At 35.6% G+C, this 16,986-nt stretch overlaps 1 protein-coding gene across 2 annotated transcripts; it reads left to right on the top strand.

The window, feature by feature from the left end:
- Positions 1-16,543, top strand: slc35a2 (solute carrier family 35 member 2). Of its 2 annotated transcripts, none has more exons than XM_052093700.1 (5): positions 1-262; positions 4,129-4,311; positions 6,609-6,760; positions 8,756-9,450; positions 15,361-16,541. In XM_052093700.1, the coding sequence occupies exons 1-5, from the start codon at positions 193-195 to the stop codon at positions 15,392-15,394; spliced, it is 1,134 nt and encodes a 377-aa protein (XP_051949660.1). In that variant the 5' UTR covers positions 1-192; the 3' UTR covers positions 15,395-16,541. The 2 variants fall into 2 exon arrangements, with proteins under 2 accessions (XP_051949660.1, XP_051949661.1); XM_052093701.1 differs by lacking the exon at positions 1-262 and adding an exon at positions 5,535-5,921 and having other exon boundaries at positions 4,172-4,311; positions 15,361-16,543.
- The last annotated feature ends 443 nt before the right edge of the window (positions 16,544-16,986 follow it).

The following is a 16,986-nucleotide window of genomic DNA, read 5'->3' as shown; positions in this document are numbered from 1 at the left end:
TATTGTGTGCTGGTGGTGTGGGGGACGTCAACACTTTTCCTCGAATACCACTGAACATCCAGTCTGCATATACAGTCTCCCATGAGCTGTTCCATGGCGCAGCGGTGGAGAAATTACCATTAACATCCGCATTACTCACAGATCGATCGAGAAGAGCAGGATTTGTGTTGAAAGTCAGACCCATGTTTGACGATGATGGCACCAGGCAGTTTGAGTCCAAACAAAAATGGTGAAGATAAAACATCCCGAAGACAGAATGAAGGTAAGACTGATCTACTCGCTCATCTTTTGGATCTCCTAAATATCGCTAATTGATGTCACTGTTTGCCTCTGACTGTCAGATCCATACAATGCCATTCAGTTTAATGTAGAGTTAACAAAGTTATTACATGTAGGGTTGGGCGATCTTCTCCATAGTCCGATAGTCCTATCTGATATGCCAATAACCGATATGATCGGGGTGCTGCGGTGTACCGACGAACACCGGTATTACCGCTGGTTGGACGCTAAGTGGTACTATGGGGTAATTTACGTTAAGCAGGGTTATGGTGAAGCTTACACAATAAAGCAAGACACCTTGATTTCAAACATTGAACCTTATTTTTTTATTTATGTTAACTAAAAATTCAAATGAAACTGGAAAAAATAATTGCAATTAAAATGTGTGATTTTCAACTATTTGAAGGATGGCTTTACAACAGTTGTGAAGGGTAACATCTCTCTGGCAAGAACCTACTTTATCTGTGCATTCTTAACAGGCCGGGTATTTCTTTGTCCGGGAAAATACATAATGCATGTTAATAAATTTATTTTGTTCCCTCCTTCATATATATATATATATATATGTTTACCACAATATCAAATTATATCAGCAACCCCAGTGCTGAGGGATCTGTGAATATTCTTGCTCTAGTGATTTTGCGTTAAAAATTAAATTAAAGGGGTCATGACATGGTTTTTTTATTGTATTATTATGTTCCCTTAGGTGCAATTATAGTATTAATATATTTTTTTTAAGAAAAACTTTTAAAATCTAGTGATTTATGACCTTTTCCCACCCTGTTTCTCATCCTCTGATTCAAACAGTCTGTTTTGGAGGCGTTTTCCATTTAAGACTTCAGTGTTAACGCCCACTGTTATGATTGGCTAACGTCAGTGCCTATGTATCAATTATTGACGCCCCAGCCAGAACAATATGCAAGTAAACTAAGTAAAAACACTGTGATTATTCATAATGAATGAAATTGCGCTTTAAAAAGTAGTTTAAAGTTTAAAATAGATTACTTACAGTTTGCGTCGTCGTTGTTCCCAGAATAGTCGGCACGGACTTATCTTTGAGCAACAGTTTTCTGGCAAAGCCAGCATCATATTGAGATTTGTTCTCAAAACAGTCATCCTTAAAATGTACAGAACAAACGCTTAAGTTAACACTGCCGTGACTGGAGCGTCCGCAAAAAATAAACTGCATCCATTTTTCCCTGACGTCTGGATCTTTCGGCAGCTTATTCAGAGGTTTTGTTTGACCACAGCCAGGAACAGCACATCTGTGTGGCATCGTAATTTTCCTGTGCACAAGTAGTCTCTGTCAGAGCTCGCTGTCCATCGACTGAACACTTGTGAGGCGCACGGCGATACTGAAATGAGCGTAGTTGTCTTGGCGCTTAGAGCGTAGTTATCTTGTGCTGGAGGCGGTCATATGCAAACGCTGTTACGTCACTTCTAACCGACACGTCACTTCTAACCATGAATCCAGAACGAGCTGTATTTTGAGTTTGATTAAATAAATGATTCGTTTAGAATGGGGAGGACGTCTTAAAATATCAAACTTGCAGGACGTTTTAATGATACAAAGACCTCTTATATACCAAAAGATCAAGGCAAATTTGGTTTCTTATGTCATGACCCCTTTAACTTATTTAAAACAATTATTAATTAAATACACTTGTGGCCAAAAGTTTGGAATAATGTACAGATTTTGCTGTTTCAGAAGGAAATTGGTACTTTAATTCACCAAAGTGGCATTCAACTAATCACCATGTATAGTCAGGACATTACTGATGTAAAAAAAAAAAGCACCATCACTATGACAAAGTCATTTTTGATCAAATCTAGAGAGACTCCATTTCCATCAGCCATCACTTCAACACCTTATCCTTGAGTAATCATGCTAACTTGCTAATTTTCAACTTTTTGAACGATGGCTTTACAGCAGTTGTGAAGGGCAACAGAAAATCACTTGCCATTATATCAAACACAGCTGAAAGCTATTTGGTTTGTTAAATGAAGCTTAACATTGTCTTTGTGTTTGAGTTGACACAGTATGCAATAGACTGGCATGTCTTAAGGTCAATATTAGGTCAGAAATATAAAAATAAAAAAAACAGCTTTCTCTGCAAATGCATCAGTCAATCATTGTTTTGAGGAATGAAGGCAATACAATGCTTGAAACTGCCAAAAAAATTCAGATTTCATACAAAGGTGCACACTACAATCTTCAAAGACAAAGAACAACTGGCTCTAATAAGGACAGAAAGAGATGTGGAAGGTCAGATTTACAACTAAACAAGAGGATAAGTACATTAGAGTCTCTAGTGTGAGAAATAGACACCTCACATGTCCTCCGCTGACAGCTTCATTGAATTCTACCCGCTCAACACCAGTTTCATGTACAACAGTAAAGAGAAGACTCAGGGGTGCAGGCCTTATCAGAAGAATTGCAAAGAAAAAGCCACTTTTGAAACAGAAAAACAAAAAGAAAAGGTTTGAGTGGGCAAAGAAACACAGACATTGGACAACAGATAATTGGAAAAGAGTGTTATGGATCTTAGCCCCATTGAGCTTTTGTGGGATCAGTTAGACTGTAAGGTGCGTGAGAAGTGCCCGACACGACAGCCACATCTATGGCAAGTGCTACAGGAAGTGTGGGGTGAAATGTCACCTGAGTATCTGGACAAACTGACATCTAGAATGCCAAGGATCTGCAAATCTGTACATTATTCCAAACTTTTGGCCACCACATTTCTAATTTCAAATTGCACTCCAAACAAAACGAAAAAGCAATTAAAATAACTAAGTGATCAATATTTATATTTATATATATATTAGGGCTGTCGATTTGACGCGTTAATTCTGTGCGATTAATTTGACAAAAAATAACATGTTAAATAAATTAACACAATTAATCGCAAAGTGATGTTCTGCTGTTTTTCTTCACTGTATATAAACTGCGCGTTGCTCACACAGCTGAAATTTCACTTACTGCCCTCTGGAGTAAACAGGTGGTACTACAAGCTTGCATTTCTCCGGAATCTTCCTTATTATGGTCCGGGGGGGCATTGCGAATGCGTGAATTTTTTTTAACGCAGTATATTTTGTAAAATTAATCGCACTGAATTAACGCGTTAAATCGAGTGTCCTAATAAAAATATCATGTATATAAATATAGATATTGTTGTTAAAGTCTGTTTAAATGGGTGTGCATGTTTTAGAGTCTCACCCTATCATTTCTGTCTGATTTATTGATTGTATTTGACAGATTAAAAAAAAAAAATGCTGTTTGTTGGTCTTTCCTATTCATTTTCAATGGTCGGTCAATTTGAATACCAAAGGTGGCACTTTTTTTTTTAACGACCACTTAGACTTAACGAATCAAGCCCAATTTTTTGGGTATGTTCAGATGGGAAATGGAGGAAAAGTCACCAAGTCTTGTACTGCTCAAATAATGGAAACCATTTGTATAAAATTTTATAAATGAATTTCGGTCAAAAATGACTGAATACCATAGGAGGGCTAAATACAAGTCAAACTCTATAGACAGCATCTGTGACTTTTGTCATTTAACACAGATTCATTTTGACTAATTTCTCTTAAAACAAAACACAGTAATGCATTTACATGATGGTGGGCAAGGTATTGCATCGCGATAAATGTTAAAATAATAATAATTAATATAAGTGCTTTAACAAAAATACAAACTTCACATTTCTGATTTTAAACCCTCCGCAATGCCTTGCCCCATAGACTTCCCTTACTGTAAGTGCGTAATTACTGTACACATTAAACGTTTTCAAACCTGGAACATACTTTAAAAGTTGGTTTGTGTTGTCTCACGCTTGTGTTCCAATGCAGTTAATAAGAAGTTAAAGTATATCAGTTTGGCGATTCTGGTGATCCAGAATGCATCACTCATCCTCAGCATCCGCTATGTGCGGACGTTGCCGGGAGACCGTTTCTTCACCACATCAGCTGTTGTCATGGCAGAGGTTCTTAAAGTCCTTACAAGTCTGGTTATCATCTTGATGCAGAAGAGAGGTGCGTTCATAAATTACATTCTCTTGATTCTTTAGGCAGGTTTATGATTGTGCATCAAACCTACGCCATAGGCTCCGTAGTTTGTATTTATATCTGCATTTATGTGTCTGTGTCGTTCCGAAGAATATGAAAATATTCAGTTTTTTGCGGATAGATTTAAGTACACACATTTTTACAGGTATATATCTTTGATTCAAGTATATGTGTACATGCCATAAAATCAGTGGATATGCTTTAATTAAAATTTTATTCTGGTGTTTTCCAGTAGTTTTTAATAATGGGATCAAATGGGCACATTCAATTCATATCAAGCTTTACTGGCAAGATAAAATTAAGTTTTCAATTGCAAATGCATTATAAGACACTATACATAGAGATACAAACCAAACTGAATGCTTAAGTTTAATTTGCTTAAGAACACCCCTGTGGTCACATAAAATAATACACACGCACCAAAGAAAAATAGATACAAATAAAATGAATAATAAACATACATAATTAAACTAAACTTCTCTCTCCTCATCCCTTCCCTGAGAGTCCCCCAAAACCACCAAATACCTACCCCACTTCCTAAAAAACAAGTCCCCCAACCCCAGCCTTCTATCTGACATCTCCTCAAAAGCCGTCACCCTCTCCATCTCCGCAAACCACTCTGGAAATGGTGACGCTCCATCCAACTTCCAACCCCTTAATTTGTCTGCCAATCATCATGCTACTCAAATCCCAATTTTTTATATATTTGTCCCCCAAATTTATAACTGCCCCATCGCCCAAAATACAAAGTCTGGGGCAAAGTAAAATTTGAGTGCACAAAACATCACACAAATAATTCTGAACCTTTAACCACAAATCTTGCATCTTAACACATCCCCAAAAGACATGGGTTGTGTCTCCATCTTCTGATTGGCATCGCCAACAGGTGGGTGTGTCTTTAAGACCAAGCCTATGTAATCTAGAGGGGGTCCAATAAAATCTATGTAAAATCCTAAATTGCATAAGGCGAACCCTTGCATCTCTAGATGTAGACTTAACATGAGCAGATCAGTGGACAAGTCCCTTTCCGATGACTCCAAATAATCGATCCGTTTCTCAACATCTACCACTCTTGTAACCAACTCAGAGAATTGTTTGTTTCCATCGCCATAATCGATCGACATATCATTTACATTTATGCATTTGGCAGACGCTTTTATCCAAAGCGACTTACAGTGCACTTATTACAGGGACAATCCCCCCGGAGCAACCTGAAGTTAAGTGCCTTTCTCAAGGACTCAATGGTGGTGGCTGTGGGGATCAAACCAACGACCTTCTGATTGCCAGTTAAGTGCTTTAGTCCACTATGCCACCAGCACTCCATATCACAGCAAGATCCTCCATGGCAGCAACAACCTTCGTCAGCATCACAAACATGTTGGACAGTTGGCGTTGAATCACTCCCGCCGCACCTTTCTAATCGAGTCCCTGGTCTGCAGGCCCATCAGAGGTTTCTGCTTGAGCACATAAGTGTCTTTTAATGTCTCCAGACCCCGAGGATTTGGACTTCTTTGCCATGTTTACTTCAAAGAACAAATTTGTAACATGGTGTATCGAATCTCACCGGATTATAACATGTAAATAACCAAAGCTCGTCGCTCACATGTCCGCTCCATGCATGGCGTCACGCGACCCCCCCACAGATACCCTTTTTTATCCTCCGTGTCATATATCATAATGTGAATATATTTATAATATGAATTTAAGGATATCAGGATAATATATATAAAAAAAAAATTATATTAAAGTTAATATCGTATGATTGTATTACACTGTGGTGTTGTTTACTTTTGTTCCCTAAAACAAATAATGGGCCTAATCAAAATGAAATTTAATAAAATGTGTATCATTATGCTAAATATAAAATGGATCGTTCAGATTCTAAATTGTTGAGTCGTGTAGAATAGCAACGTACGCTCACCTGTGACTGTTTGGCAATCGTAAGTATCATATAGTTAGGCTAATGAACTATATTACTTGGCGAAGAATTGTTTATTCTGACTATGAGATAATTATTTTTGTAATAAATGTAATTATTTATTGAACATTGGTGTCTTTTATCATATTGCTGTTGCTGCCATTTTATAAAAGCAACAAGCTCTTCAAGCTACTTTACCACTAAAACCTGTTAACCTTAGTATAATTACTGAAGCGGATGGCCTCTCATGGCTTATTGCTGTTATAAATAATGTTTTGGAGGCAGTATTGTATTCACAGAAGTTTGTGTGTGATAAGTGTTCTTTCTTGTTTTTTTGTAAATACAGGTAATGTGAAGGACTTTGTAACATTGCTGTATGACTCTATAGTCATACAGTATTCAGACACCCTTAAGTTAGCAGTGCCATCCCTCATCTACACATTACAAAACAACCTGCAGTATGTGGCCATTTCCAATTTACCTGCAGCCACTTTCCAGGTAAGGCTGCCCTACATCACACTTTTCTTGTGATTTTTTTTTTTTTTTTAAAGGGTCCATATTCAACACTTTTATACCATTTAGACTATAAACTACAAATATATATATATATATATATTACACACACATTTCTTTCCTCCCCTTTTAATGCCCAATTTCCAATGCTCTCGAGGACGAATCTCATTTGCCTCCACATCTGATACCGTCAACCCGTGCCTCATCATGGCTTGTTGAGCATGTTACCACGGAGACGTAGTGTGTGGAGGCTTCACGGCATCCACGCACAACTCACCACGCGCCCCATCGAGAGCGAACCACATTATAGCAACCACGAAGAGGTTACCCCATGTTACTCTACCCTCCCTAGCAACCGGTCCAATTTGGTTGCTTAGGAGACCTGGCTGGAGTCACTCAACACACCCTGGGATTCGAACTCGCGACTCCAGGCCCCCCCTAGACTATATATAGAAAATAAAATTATAATTCTCTCTTGATTTACTCACCGTTATGCTGGCTCAGGCTCATGACTTTATTTCTTCTATGATTTAGAAAGATTTTTAATGGATACATGATGTGTGTTTTTATCCACAAAATATAAGTCAGTGGGGTCCAAAACATTCAAGCTCCAAAAAGGACATAAAGACAGCATAAAGGTAATCTATATGACTCTAGTGGTTTAATGTATGCTTTCTGAAGCATCATGATTTATTTTGGGTGAGAAACAGACCAAAATGTACCCCCCTTTTTTCTATAAATCTTGACATCTTCAGTCTCCTTGGCACAATCTTGATTTGAAGCTCGATTTCACTCCCTCGCACTTTGGCACGAGAAAGAAAGCCATATGAGTTTGAGACTTAAATGATGAGAGAATTATCGTTTTTGAGTGAGCTATTCCTTTAAGGTTTCTTTATGTAAATGATCTCTTTTTGACTTGTAGTTTGGCTAACTTCTCCAGACCAAGTTGCTGAAGGTTAATATATGTAACTGTGTGCGAAATTAATTTGACCCATTTTTGTTTCAATACATTTTCTGGCTAACAGTTAACAGTATTTGAATATGGGTGTTTCTTCAGCTTAGGACACTTTTAGCACTGTGGATGTTTAGTAAATAAAGGCTTGTTAAAAAATGTTTCCCAACAGTGCATCACAAGAGATTTGCAATGTTTTATGAAACCCATGAATCTTCCCACCACAGTGTCTATTCCAGCACTTCTCAAATTCTGAATTGTTTTATAGATATCTGTAGTGAAAATGACAGTGATGGAAATTACATTTTTGACTTTTTGTATTTAAAAAAAAAAGAAGAATATAGCCAACCACTTTGTCTGGCTGAGGCTGTTTTCATAGGTAACATTTTATGAATCCTAAATACACTTAATTAAATAACATTTGTCAAACTTTTTGTATAATTTGGTAAAATTACAGCCACAAATGAGACCATTGTAATCTTTGGAAAACTGATAGAAATAATTTTCACACAATAAATATTACAATGGTTTGTTTATTTCACTCTTTGTATAGATTATCATAGTTTTAAATATGTAATGATTATAATTTTTATAATGGATTTTTATAGTTTAATATTAAAAGTCTGGGACCAGGACATGGCTAAAACAGTAACATTTGTATACAGAAGGCATTTGAAAAGTACCAAAAAATAAATGATAAAGGTCTGGTGAAAAAAACAATTCAAATGCAGTTTTAACGAAACCATAATATAACAAAAGAAAAAAGTATAAATATATTTGTTTTAATAAAAATCAACCTCTGGGATATGCAAGTGCCCGAGGTTGAAGAAACACCCATTTACGTACATACCGTATATTTTTAATAAACTCCCATTGAGTGATGATTCACACAAATTGTTGAATTGATTCGTTAAAACAGTTTAAATTGATTCATTGAAATGTATCAAGCCAACCAACACTAAGCCCATTTTTTCTACTGAAGTTTAAACCAGAGAGGCTATTATAACGTTATATTTCTCTCTCTGTAGGTCACATATCAGCTGAAGATCTTGACCACAGCGTTGTTTTCAGTTCTCATGTTGCGGAAGAGTCTCTCTAAAGTCCAATGGATCTCTCTAGTGCTGCTCTTCGCCGGTGTGGCGATCGTCCAAATGGAACAAGAGGGCGGAAAGCAGAAAGAGGCTTTGACCAGCACTAACCAGAGCTATGTCAAAGGCTTGGCGTCGGTGGTGGTGTCCTGTTTGTCGTCTGGGTTTGCCGGCGTTTACTTCGAGAAGATCTTGAAGGGCAGCTCTGCCTCGGTGTGGATGAGGAACGTGCAGCTCGGGATCTTCGGGACTCTTTTGGGTCTTCTCGGCCTTTGGTGGAACGATGGAGATGTCATTGTCGAAAAAGGCTTCCTGTTTGGCTACACGCCCATGGTGTGGGGCGTCATCTTCAACCAAGCGTTTGGTGGCCTCCTGGTGGCCGTGGTTGTGAAATACGCAGACAATATTCTCAAAGGATTCGCTACTTCTTTTTCCATCATTGTATCTACCGTCACGTCTGTCTACCTCTTTGGTTTCCACGTGGACTTGATCTTCACGCTGGGCGCAGGACTGGTCATAGGCGCCGTCTACATGTACAGTCTCCCCAAACCAAACACCAGCACTTCCAGTACCAATACATCCTCGTCAGGCCACAGCAAAGGAGGAGACTCAGAGATGGATGCTTTTCTCCCAAAGTCAGTGCTGGCTAAATGAATTGAGTCCCACATCTTCTTCCTTCTTAAAGGAACAGTTCACCCATAAATGTAACTTCTAGGATTTTTTACCTTCAAACCTGTATGACTTTCTTCCGTTGAACACAAAAGAGCCGTCAGTCTTCTAATATCTGTTGTGTACTATAGAAGAAAATCTTATGGGTTTGGAATGTCTTGAAGGAGAGTAAATGATGACCAAATGTTCATTTTTTGGTAGAACTATCCCTTTAACTCCCATTAAACTCTTTACCTCTCTCACTGGACGTCCTAACTCTCTCCGCTCCGTTTCTTTCTGCTGCTGTGGGGTTTTGGGCTCTGCCATTTTCTAAAGCAGATTGTCGTTAGGGTTTAGTGCTCATGGAAGCGCCACAACCTCAGAGTTCCTTAAGGGTTCTCCGGCTAGGTCGTTTATGAGCGGCCCTTTTAATCCAGTGTCTTGAATTGATTTTGTTCTTTGGGAAAGAAGCACAAACCAGATAGATGTAGCTCTAGATTTCCATGCATTAACTTTCCTGTCTGCCTTAAAGGGATAGTACACCCCAAAAATTTTATTTACTCACCCTCATGTTGTTCCAAACACATTATGTTACTCTTATGTCTCGGTTGTTTTTTTCCATACATTGAGTGAATAGTGACTAAAGCTAAAATTCTGCCATCTGCTTATGTTTTCCAATGAAGAAATAAAGTCTCTTGGGTTTGGAACAACATGAGGGTGAGTTAATGATGACGAGTTGAATTTTTAGGGTGAACTATTCCTTTTAACTACATTTTCTTGTTAGACAGATCACTACGCTGCAATCTTGGGGGAGAGTTTGACGTAAACATAATCATTATGGTACTACTGAGCAAAGGAATGTGCTGTAATTTTTGGAAAAGATTTATTAAGATGTCATTTGGTGAATCTCACAAAGAAATGTCTGGATCATATTTCACCCTTCCTCCCAAATGCTCATTACTTTTAAGCAATGAAATCTCATTCTCATTGATGATGACAATTATTATTTTTTGTATTTTTTTTTGTCTTTATATTTGGATTTGTATTGTTGTTTTATGTTGATTTAAAATCATTATAAACTAAAATCAGTATAACAAATGGTACCATTATATATAAACACTTAACATTTCATATATATTTTTTTTTATATTTAAAATAATATACAAATATAAATGTGTATATTCTATTAAATATATACATTTATAATTTAAATATACATGTGTAATAAATGTATATATTTATTAGAATATACACATTTATATTTGTATATTTTAAGTATAAATATATATATATATATATATATATATATATATATTAATTGTCATGAAAATCACAATTACAAAATGCTTCCTGCAGAGTATTCATTTTTTTTTTGTTTTTTTTTTTTTGTAGATTTTATTATTAACCTATTATAAAAGGTTTTTATTTCAGGGTGAATTATGGACATGTTCTTGACAGGTTTTTGTGAGATTCACCTACTGCAACTGCGACATGTAATTAAAGCCCTTTGCCAAAATAATTGTCTTATGTAAAATAGAAAGAAAAAGAAAATAATGATTAAGAAAGTCTATGTAAATGTCTACCTTGTTTACACTTTTAGTACATGGAGGTAGGAAAACATGGCAATACCTCATTTGTGTAATTCTAAGGTTTATTTGTACAGTGGCAAAGAGCTTTTGATGCATTCGTAGCTTTATCAGACATGTGGAACTTTGTTGAGTTCAGTCCCATTGTGAGTGATTTTGAGATGTGTATAATAATAGCAGAGTGCTAAAAAGCTACCTAATATTACAAGGAGCCAGACAAAGGAATGTTTAAGATCCGTTGTAATCGATGTAATGAAGTTCATATTAAACAACCCAAGTTGTTAAACCTCTTTAGCCATAATGCAATGTTATAAGTGATGTTTTAACTAATTGACATGATTCTACACTAATACTATTATAATGTATTATAATGTAATTTGAAATCTATAAACCTGAAAATGCTGAATCGTGGCTTACTCCAGAACTAGTTAAATATTTGACGAGCAATCATTTGACACAGTGCAATTAAATTCTGGCTTGTAGCGTTATCTGGCTAACGTGGTCATTTTCTAACCAAATGGCATCAGACCATTTTTCTCATGTGTGCACAAGCGTGTTTCTATGTGTGAGAGGGACTAGTTTTGCTTGATAAACCAGTGGTTAATGCTGTGCCTTTCTCAATCCACATGTGACTGAATGGTAATTACAGATGTTAATATAGTTCTTGCACTTTAATATAAAAATATAATATCTTCTTTTTATGATGCAAAAAATGAATCACATTTTTGTGGATTACTCTTATGTATTGTACAAATATAATGTAATATTGTGCAAATATTTGATTTATAAAAAAAAGAGAACAAAATATGCTCTCAGAACACACAACTTTATTTGATGATGGAACGCATAGTGATTTGGGATGTCTGGTTTGGTAAATTGCTTTATCACTTTTAAAGGGTTAAAATGTATGTTATAATTCATATAGGGTTAACAGGACTTGGTTTTGCATCGCTAAACTGCAGAGAAAGTAATTTAATTGGTTTCTTCATTGTTTTTGATGAAGAAAAGTGGGCTACAGTGATTCCATGTATTCGTTTTACAAAGGCCACCATCAAAACTGCAGTATGTGTTGCAAATGCTGTTTCATGTTGACTTTAAATGATTGTAGTTCTCCAAAGCTCTAAAAGAGACTATCCAAGCTCATTGTCTAGATCTTAAATTCCATCAAGTGAAAATATCAAACATTTTTAGAAACTAATGAGCCAATAGTAGCCTCAGGCAGCTGAAGTGATTGCATGTGTGTGTGTGTGTGTGTGTGTGTGTGTGTGTGTGTGTGTATACATATATACATACATATGTATGTATGTACACACGTACATACTGTAAACCCTAATAAGTTCATCAAACTTTCAGATTTTGATTTTGTACTACACATGCATGTTAATTGCTCTTAACTTCAAATATTCAGTAAGATGTCCCATACAGTATACACTACAGAGACAAGTTCATCAAACTCAAAACAATAAAAACAATTCAGGTTACTTATATATATATATATATATATAATGAAATAGATGAGTGTGGTTTGGGACGAGAGAACTTACTATAAGCCATATTCTGACACAAAACACCATTGTGCAATGCTAAACTTCATGTAAATCTTTCATATGATTTTGTTTGTTGAGCACAGATTGTTGTATTTCAGAACACAGCCCTCAAAAGAGCTGATATTACAAGGGTTGCAAAAGATGAAAGCATTTTTTGTGAATAAAAAAAGATAATTCTGGGACAATTCAGTGAGACATAAACAGAAGATATTGTCTTTTGTTTTCTTATATATTTTTGTCTCACTGGTGAAAAGAGTAGATATGAATTAAATAACTTGTGTAAAGATGATTTCATGTAAACAATACAAAACAACGCACATGTCCAGTTGAGATTTTATGTTCTGTGACCGCTGTCAAGACAAATTCTTCATTCTGATAAATCAAAAATGACAGTCTTTGTTAAACCCTAAACAAAAAAAATAAATACTGTAAGTAGTCTATGAAAAGTTGAAGTAGCCTTTGATGGCTAATTTCAGATAGTGGCCTCTTTCTTGAGGCTAACAATAAACACCCAATGGAGAATAGAGTTTGTGTTTCTTATATGAGCTTCAGAAGTCAATCTTGCTTGTGTTTATCTGTGTAAAACAAAATCAAACAATCTAATAATTTTCTCAATTTCTATAATGAATAGATTGAAGAATTGGGTGACTCTCACAAAAATATCCAGGTCACCTCCACCCCTAAATCAAGAGAAAAAATAAGATACTATATTGATCATAAAGAAAATGAAGCTTATTTTTGGAGCATTAAAGGTCCCCCAAAAATGGAAATTCTCTCATCATTTACTCACCCTCATGCCATCCCAGATGTGTAAGACTTTCTTTCTTCTGCAGAACACAAATAACAGTTTTAGAAGAATATCTCAGCTCTGTAGGTCCATACAATGCAAGGAAAATTGGGATTTTTTTTCAGATGGTAGAGTCAGAATTTGGCGTAAACAGAATGAGAACATGGATCCATCATGCCTTGTTACCACTGTGCAGGCTGGTGGTGGTGGTGTAATGGTGTGGGGGATGTTTTCTTGGTACACTTTAGGCCCCTTAGTGCCAATTGGGCATCGTTTAAATGCCACGGCCTACCTGAGCATTGTTTCTGACCATGTCCATCCCTTTATGGCCACCATGTACCCATCCTCTGATGGCTACTTCCAGCAGGATAATGCACCATGTCACAAAGCTCGAATCATTTCAAATTGGTTTCTTGAACATGACAATGAGTTCACTGTACTAAAATGGCCCCCAAAGTCACCAGATCTCAACCCAATAGAGCATCTTTGGGATGTGGTGGAACGGGAGCTTCGTGCCCTGGATGTGCATCCCAAAAAATCTCCATCAACTGCAAGATGCTATCCTATCAATATGGGCCAACATTTCTAAAGAATGCTTTCAGCACCTTGTTGAATCAATGCCACGTAGAATTAAGGCAGTTCTGAAGGCGAAAGGGGGTCAAACACAGTATTAGTATGGTGTTCCTAATAATCCTTTAGGTGAGTGTATATCTTCTGAAGAAGTGAATTAAACCATACTTTTATGCTGCATTTATGTGGCTTATTTGGATTTCAAAGTTTTGGTTACCATTCACTTGCATTGTATGGACCTAAAGAGCTCAAATATTCTATATTTTGTTCAGCTGAAGAAAGAAAGTCATACACATCTGGGATGGCATGAGGGTGAGTAAATGATGAGAGAATTTTCATTTGGGGTGAAGTGTCCCTTTAAGACTCTTTGTATACACTGTATATATATATAAATATAGTATATCTTTGTTTTCACATTGCATTAATGAAAATGTTATTATTATTTTTTTTTTTAAGCAAAACAATATTTCAAATATCTTGCTGTTGATTTTTGGTTGAAATGTGACCAGGACATTTTTTGGACTGGTTTCATGAGATTGGCCAATTAGGGACGGGGCCTTAGAGTAAAGGTAAGCAATAGTTGAGCAAATGACCATAGAGCAAACCTAAAGGAAAATGTACTTAAGAAAATATCTAAATAAGGAAAGCTTACATAAAGTTTTTGTCTATAAGTCATGTTTCTTTCCATTGAATTGAAAAATCGAAAAGTGTTTTGTTAACCTGTCAATCATAATTGGCTACTTTATAGTAAAACTATCCAACTGTAGTTTCTGTATTAAATCACTGTCAAATGTAATGGTGTGTTCTGCACAGCCTCACCAACATGAAACAGGCTTTTTGGGGCACATGCTGTCTTAAAAAATGAGCCAGCAACCAAAACAGGTTATCACAGGTGATTTTGCCCAATGCAGGGTGAGCATACTAACTACTAACATGAACAATCATTGACATTAATCTTGCTAAATATTGAGAATGTACCTTTTATGCAAATATAATGAGAATACACTTTATACCCCAAAACTCTAATATATAAATAAATGTAATAAAACATGCAATGTGAGATTGCCCAGCATGTTTTAAATGTTTACAACTACACAGCATCATGATATTTAAGAAAGCATTGATTAGTGTGTACACTCTCAATTTCATAACAATTTCTATCAATTTGAATTGAGTAATCTTTAATAAAACAATAAATAATCATTTAGTTTTTATTAGTTTAATTTAGTCAAACATTACACTTCAATTTGACAGAATTTTGTTATGAAACTGGAATGCTTAAGTCTAAAAAATAGGGTAATATTTTTTGAGCGTATAAAAACGAGTATATAATGAACTCGAAATGTATCTTTTTTTTAAACCACATAATGTCTCTCTCTCTCTCTCTCTCTCTCTCTCTTATTTTAGTCCCAAGACCCCTGGAAAGAAGAAAGGAAACTGAAATTAGAAACATTTACATGAGAAGCCATGAGGAGAACATACTGAACCTGAAATTCACACACTCCTGTCCCAATTCCAAAGGAAAATATGCAGGGTTATATTTCAAATGCCTTAATTATGCTGACAGTTTTAAACTCTGTTTTACAACTGGTACTTAGTATTAAAAATGTCATATTTATACCTATACCTCATTAATGTTTTGCATTTCATATTATGATTGACTGAAGTTATGATACTAATGTACGTTGTAGATAACTTTATAGTATTTTGTTTGCCAGAATTGGAAAAGTAAAAGAAAGTATACGTCTATTGTTCAGTGGCCTTATCAAGCTAAACTCAAAAGGTGCTGCCTTATTGTGAAATAGTTTTCTTGCCTTTTCTTCATTCATTTTGTCTAATTAGTTGTATTCTTTCATTTATTCTTGTGGGATTGACATGTGATTTTTCCATGTTAATTCCTCATTGGTGCTTTTCTCTTTTATACATATCAACTGTATTATGTTAAACAGAATTTAAATAGAAACAGACATATTTTTAAAGAATATTTTTATTTCAGAATTCAACTGTTTTATCTATATTGCATTTATATTAGATGAGCAGCGCCCTTATGCATTTTTTTAAAAATATAAATAAATATCACGTGAAAGAATGTGTGTTTTCAATGGACAAAATAAAGGCAGTTTGCCTCGTTGACGTGTCAATGTTAAAAAAAAGAATTTTATTATTATTTATTTATTTGATTTTTTTGCTTTGCATTTAACAATTGTTCTTCTGTTTCGCTCTTTTCACAAACACATTTTATTGTTTGTGTGTGCTTGCAATATGAATGTTCTTTGAATATCAATGAATGCTTTACTATTTGAATCCACAAACTGTTCGTTAGTATCATATAATCTTTAGTTGAATTTTTGTCACATACTTTTATTTTATTTATTTTTTATTTAGGAGACTTTTACACTAGCATGACGCTTTCCCCATTCACCAAAGTTCTCTAGCAAGTCAGTCCACTGTCGCCCATCTTTGGAACGCTCCAGGGAATCTATTTCCAGTCATGCCAGTTCAGCTCCTATCTACTTTAATGGGGGAACACCGAAATCTCAAAACCTGTTTGCCAAGCTTACGTTTAAACAACATATTTCAATGAGGCTAACAATAAACACCCAATAGAGAATAGAGTTTGTGTGTCTTATATGAGCTTCAGAAGTCAATCTTGCTTGTGTTTATCTGTGTAAAACAAAATCAAACAAACTAATCCATTTCTCAATTTCTATAATGAATAGATTGAAGAATTGGGTGACTCTCACAAAAATATCCAGGTCACCTCCACCCCTAAATCAAAAGAAAAAATAAGATACTATATTGATCATAAAGAAAATTAAGCGTATTTTTGGAGCATTAAATGTCCCTTGTTTCTCACCCACACCTGTTATATATCTTCTGAAGATGTGAATTAAACCATACTTTTATGCTGCATTTATGTGCTTTTTGGATTTCAAAGTTTTGGTCACCATTCACTTGCATTGCATGGACCTACAGAGCTGAAATATTCTATATTTTGTTCAGCTGAAGAAAGAAAGTCATACACATCTGGGA

This window comes from Xyrauchen texanus, chromosome 27 (assembly GCF_025860055.1).
Source record: "Xyrauchen texanus isolate HMW12.3.18 chromosome 27, RBS_HiC_50CHRs, whole genome shotgun sequence".
NCBI classification, from domain to species: Eukaryota; Metazoa; Chordata; class Actinopteri; order Cypriniformes; family Catostomidae; genus Xyrauchen; species Xyrauchen texanus.
Note: the sequence above shows the minus strand (reverse complement) of the source record. Positions and strands in the feature narration are given on the sequence as shown.

Bases quoted from the DNA above. Each gene is read 5' to 3' on its own strand.
- slc35a2 (XM_052093700.1), top strand. From the start codon at position 193: ATGATGGCACCAGGCAGTTTGAGTCCAAACAAAAATGGTGAAGATAAA. The intron at 263-4,128 runs GTAAGACTGATC...GTTCCAATGCAG, and splicing joins ATCCCGAAGACAGAATGAAG to TTAATAAGAAGTTAAAGTAT. The intron at 9,451-15,360 runs GTCAGTGCTGGC...CTCTTATTTTAG, and splicing joins ATGGATGCTTTTCTCCCAAA to TCCCAAGACCCCTGGAAAGA.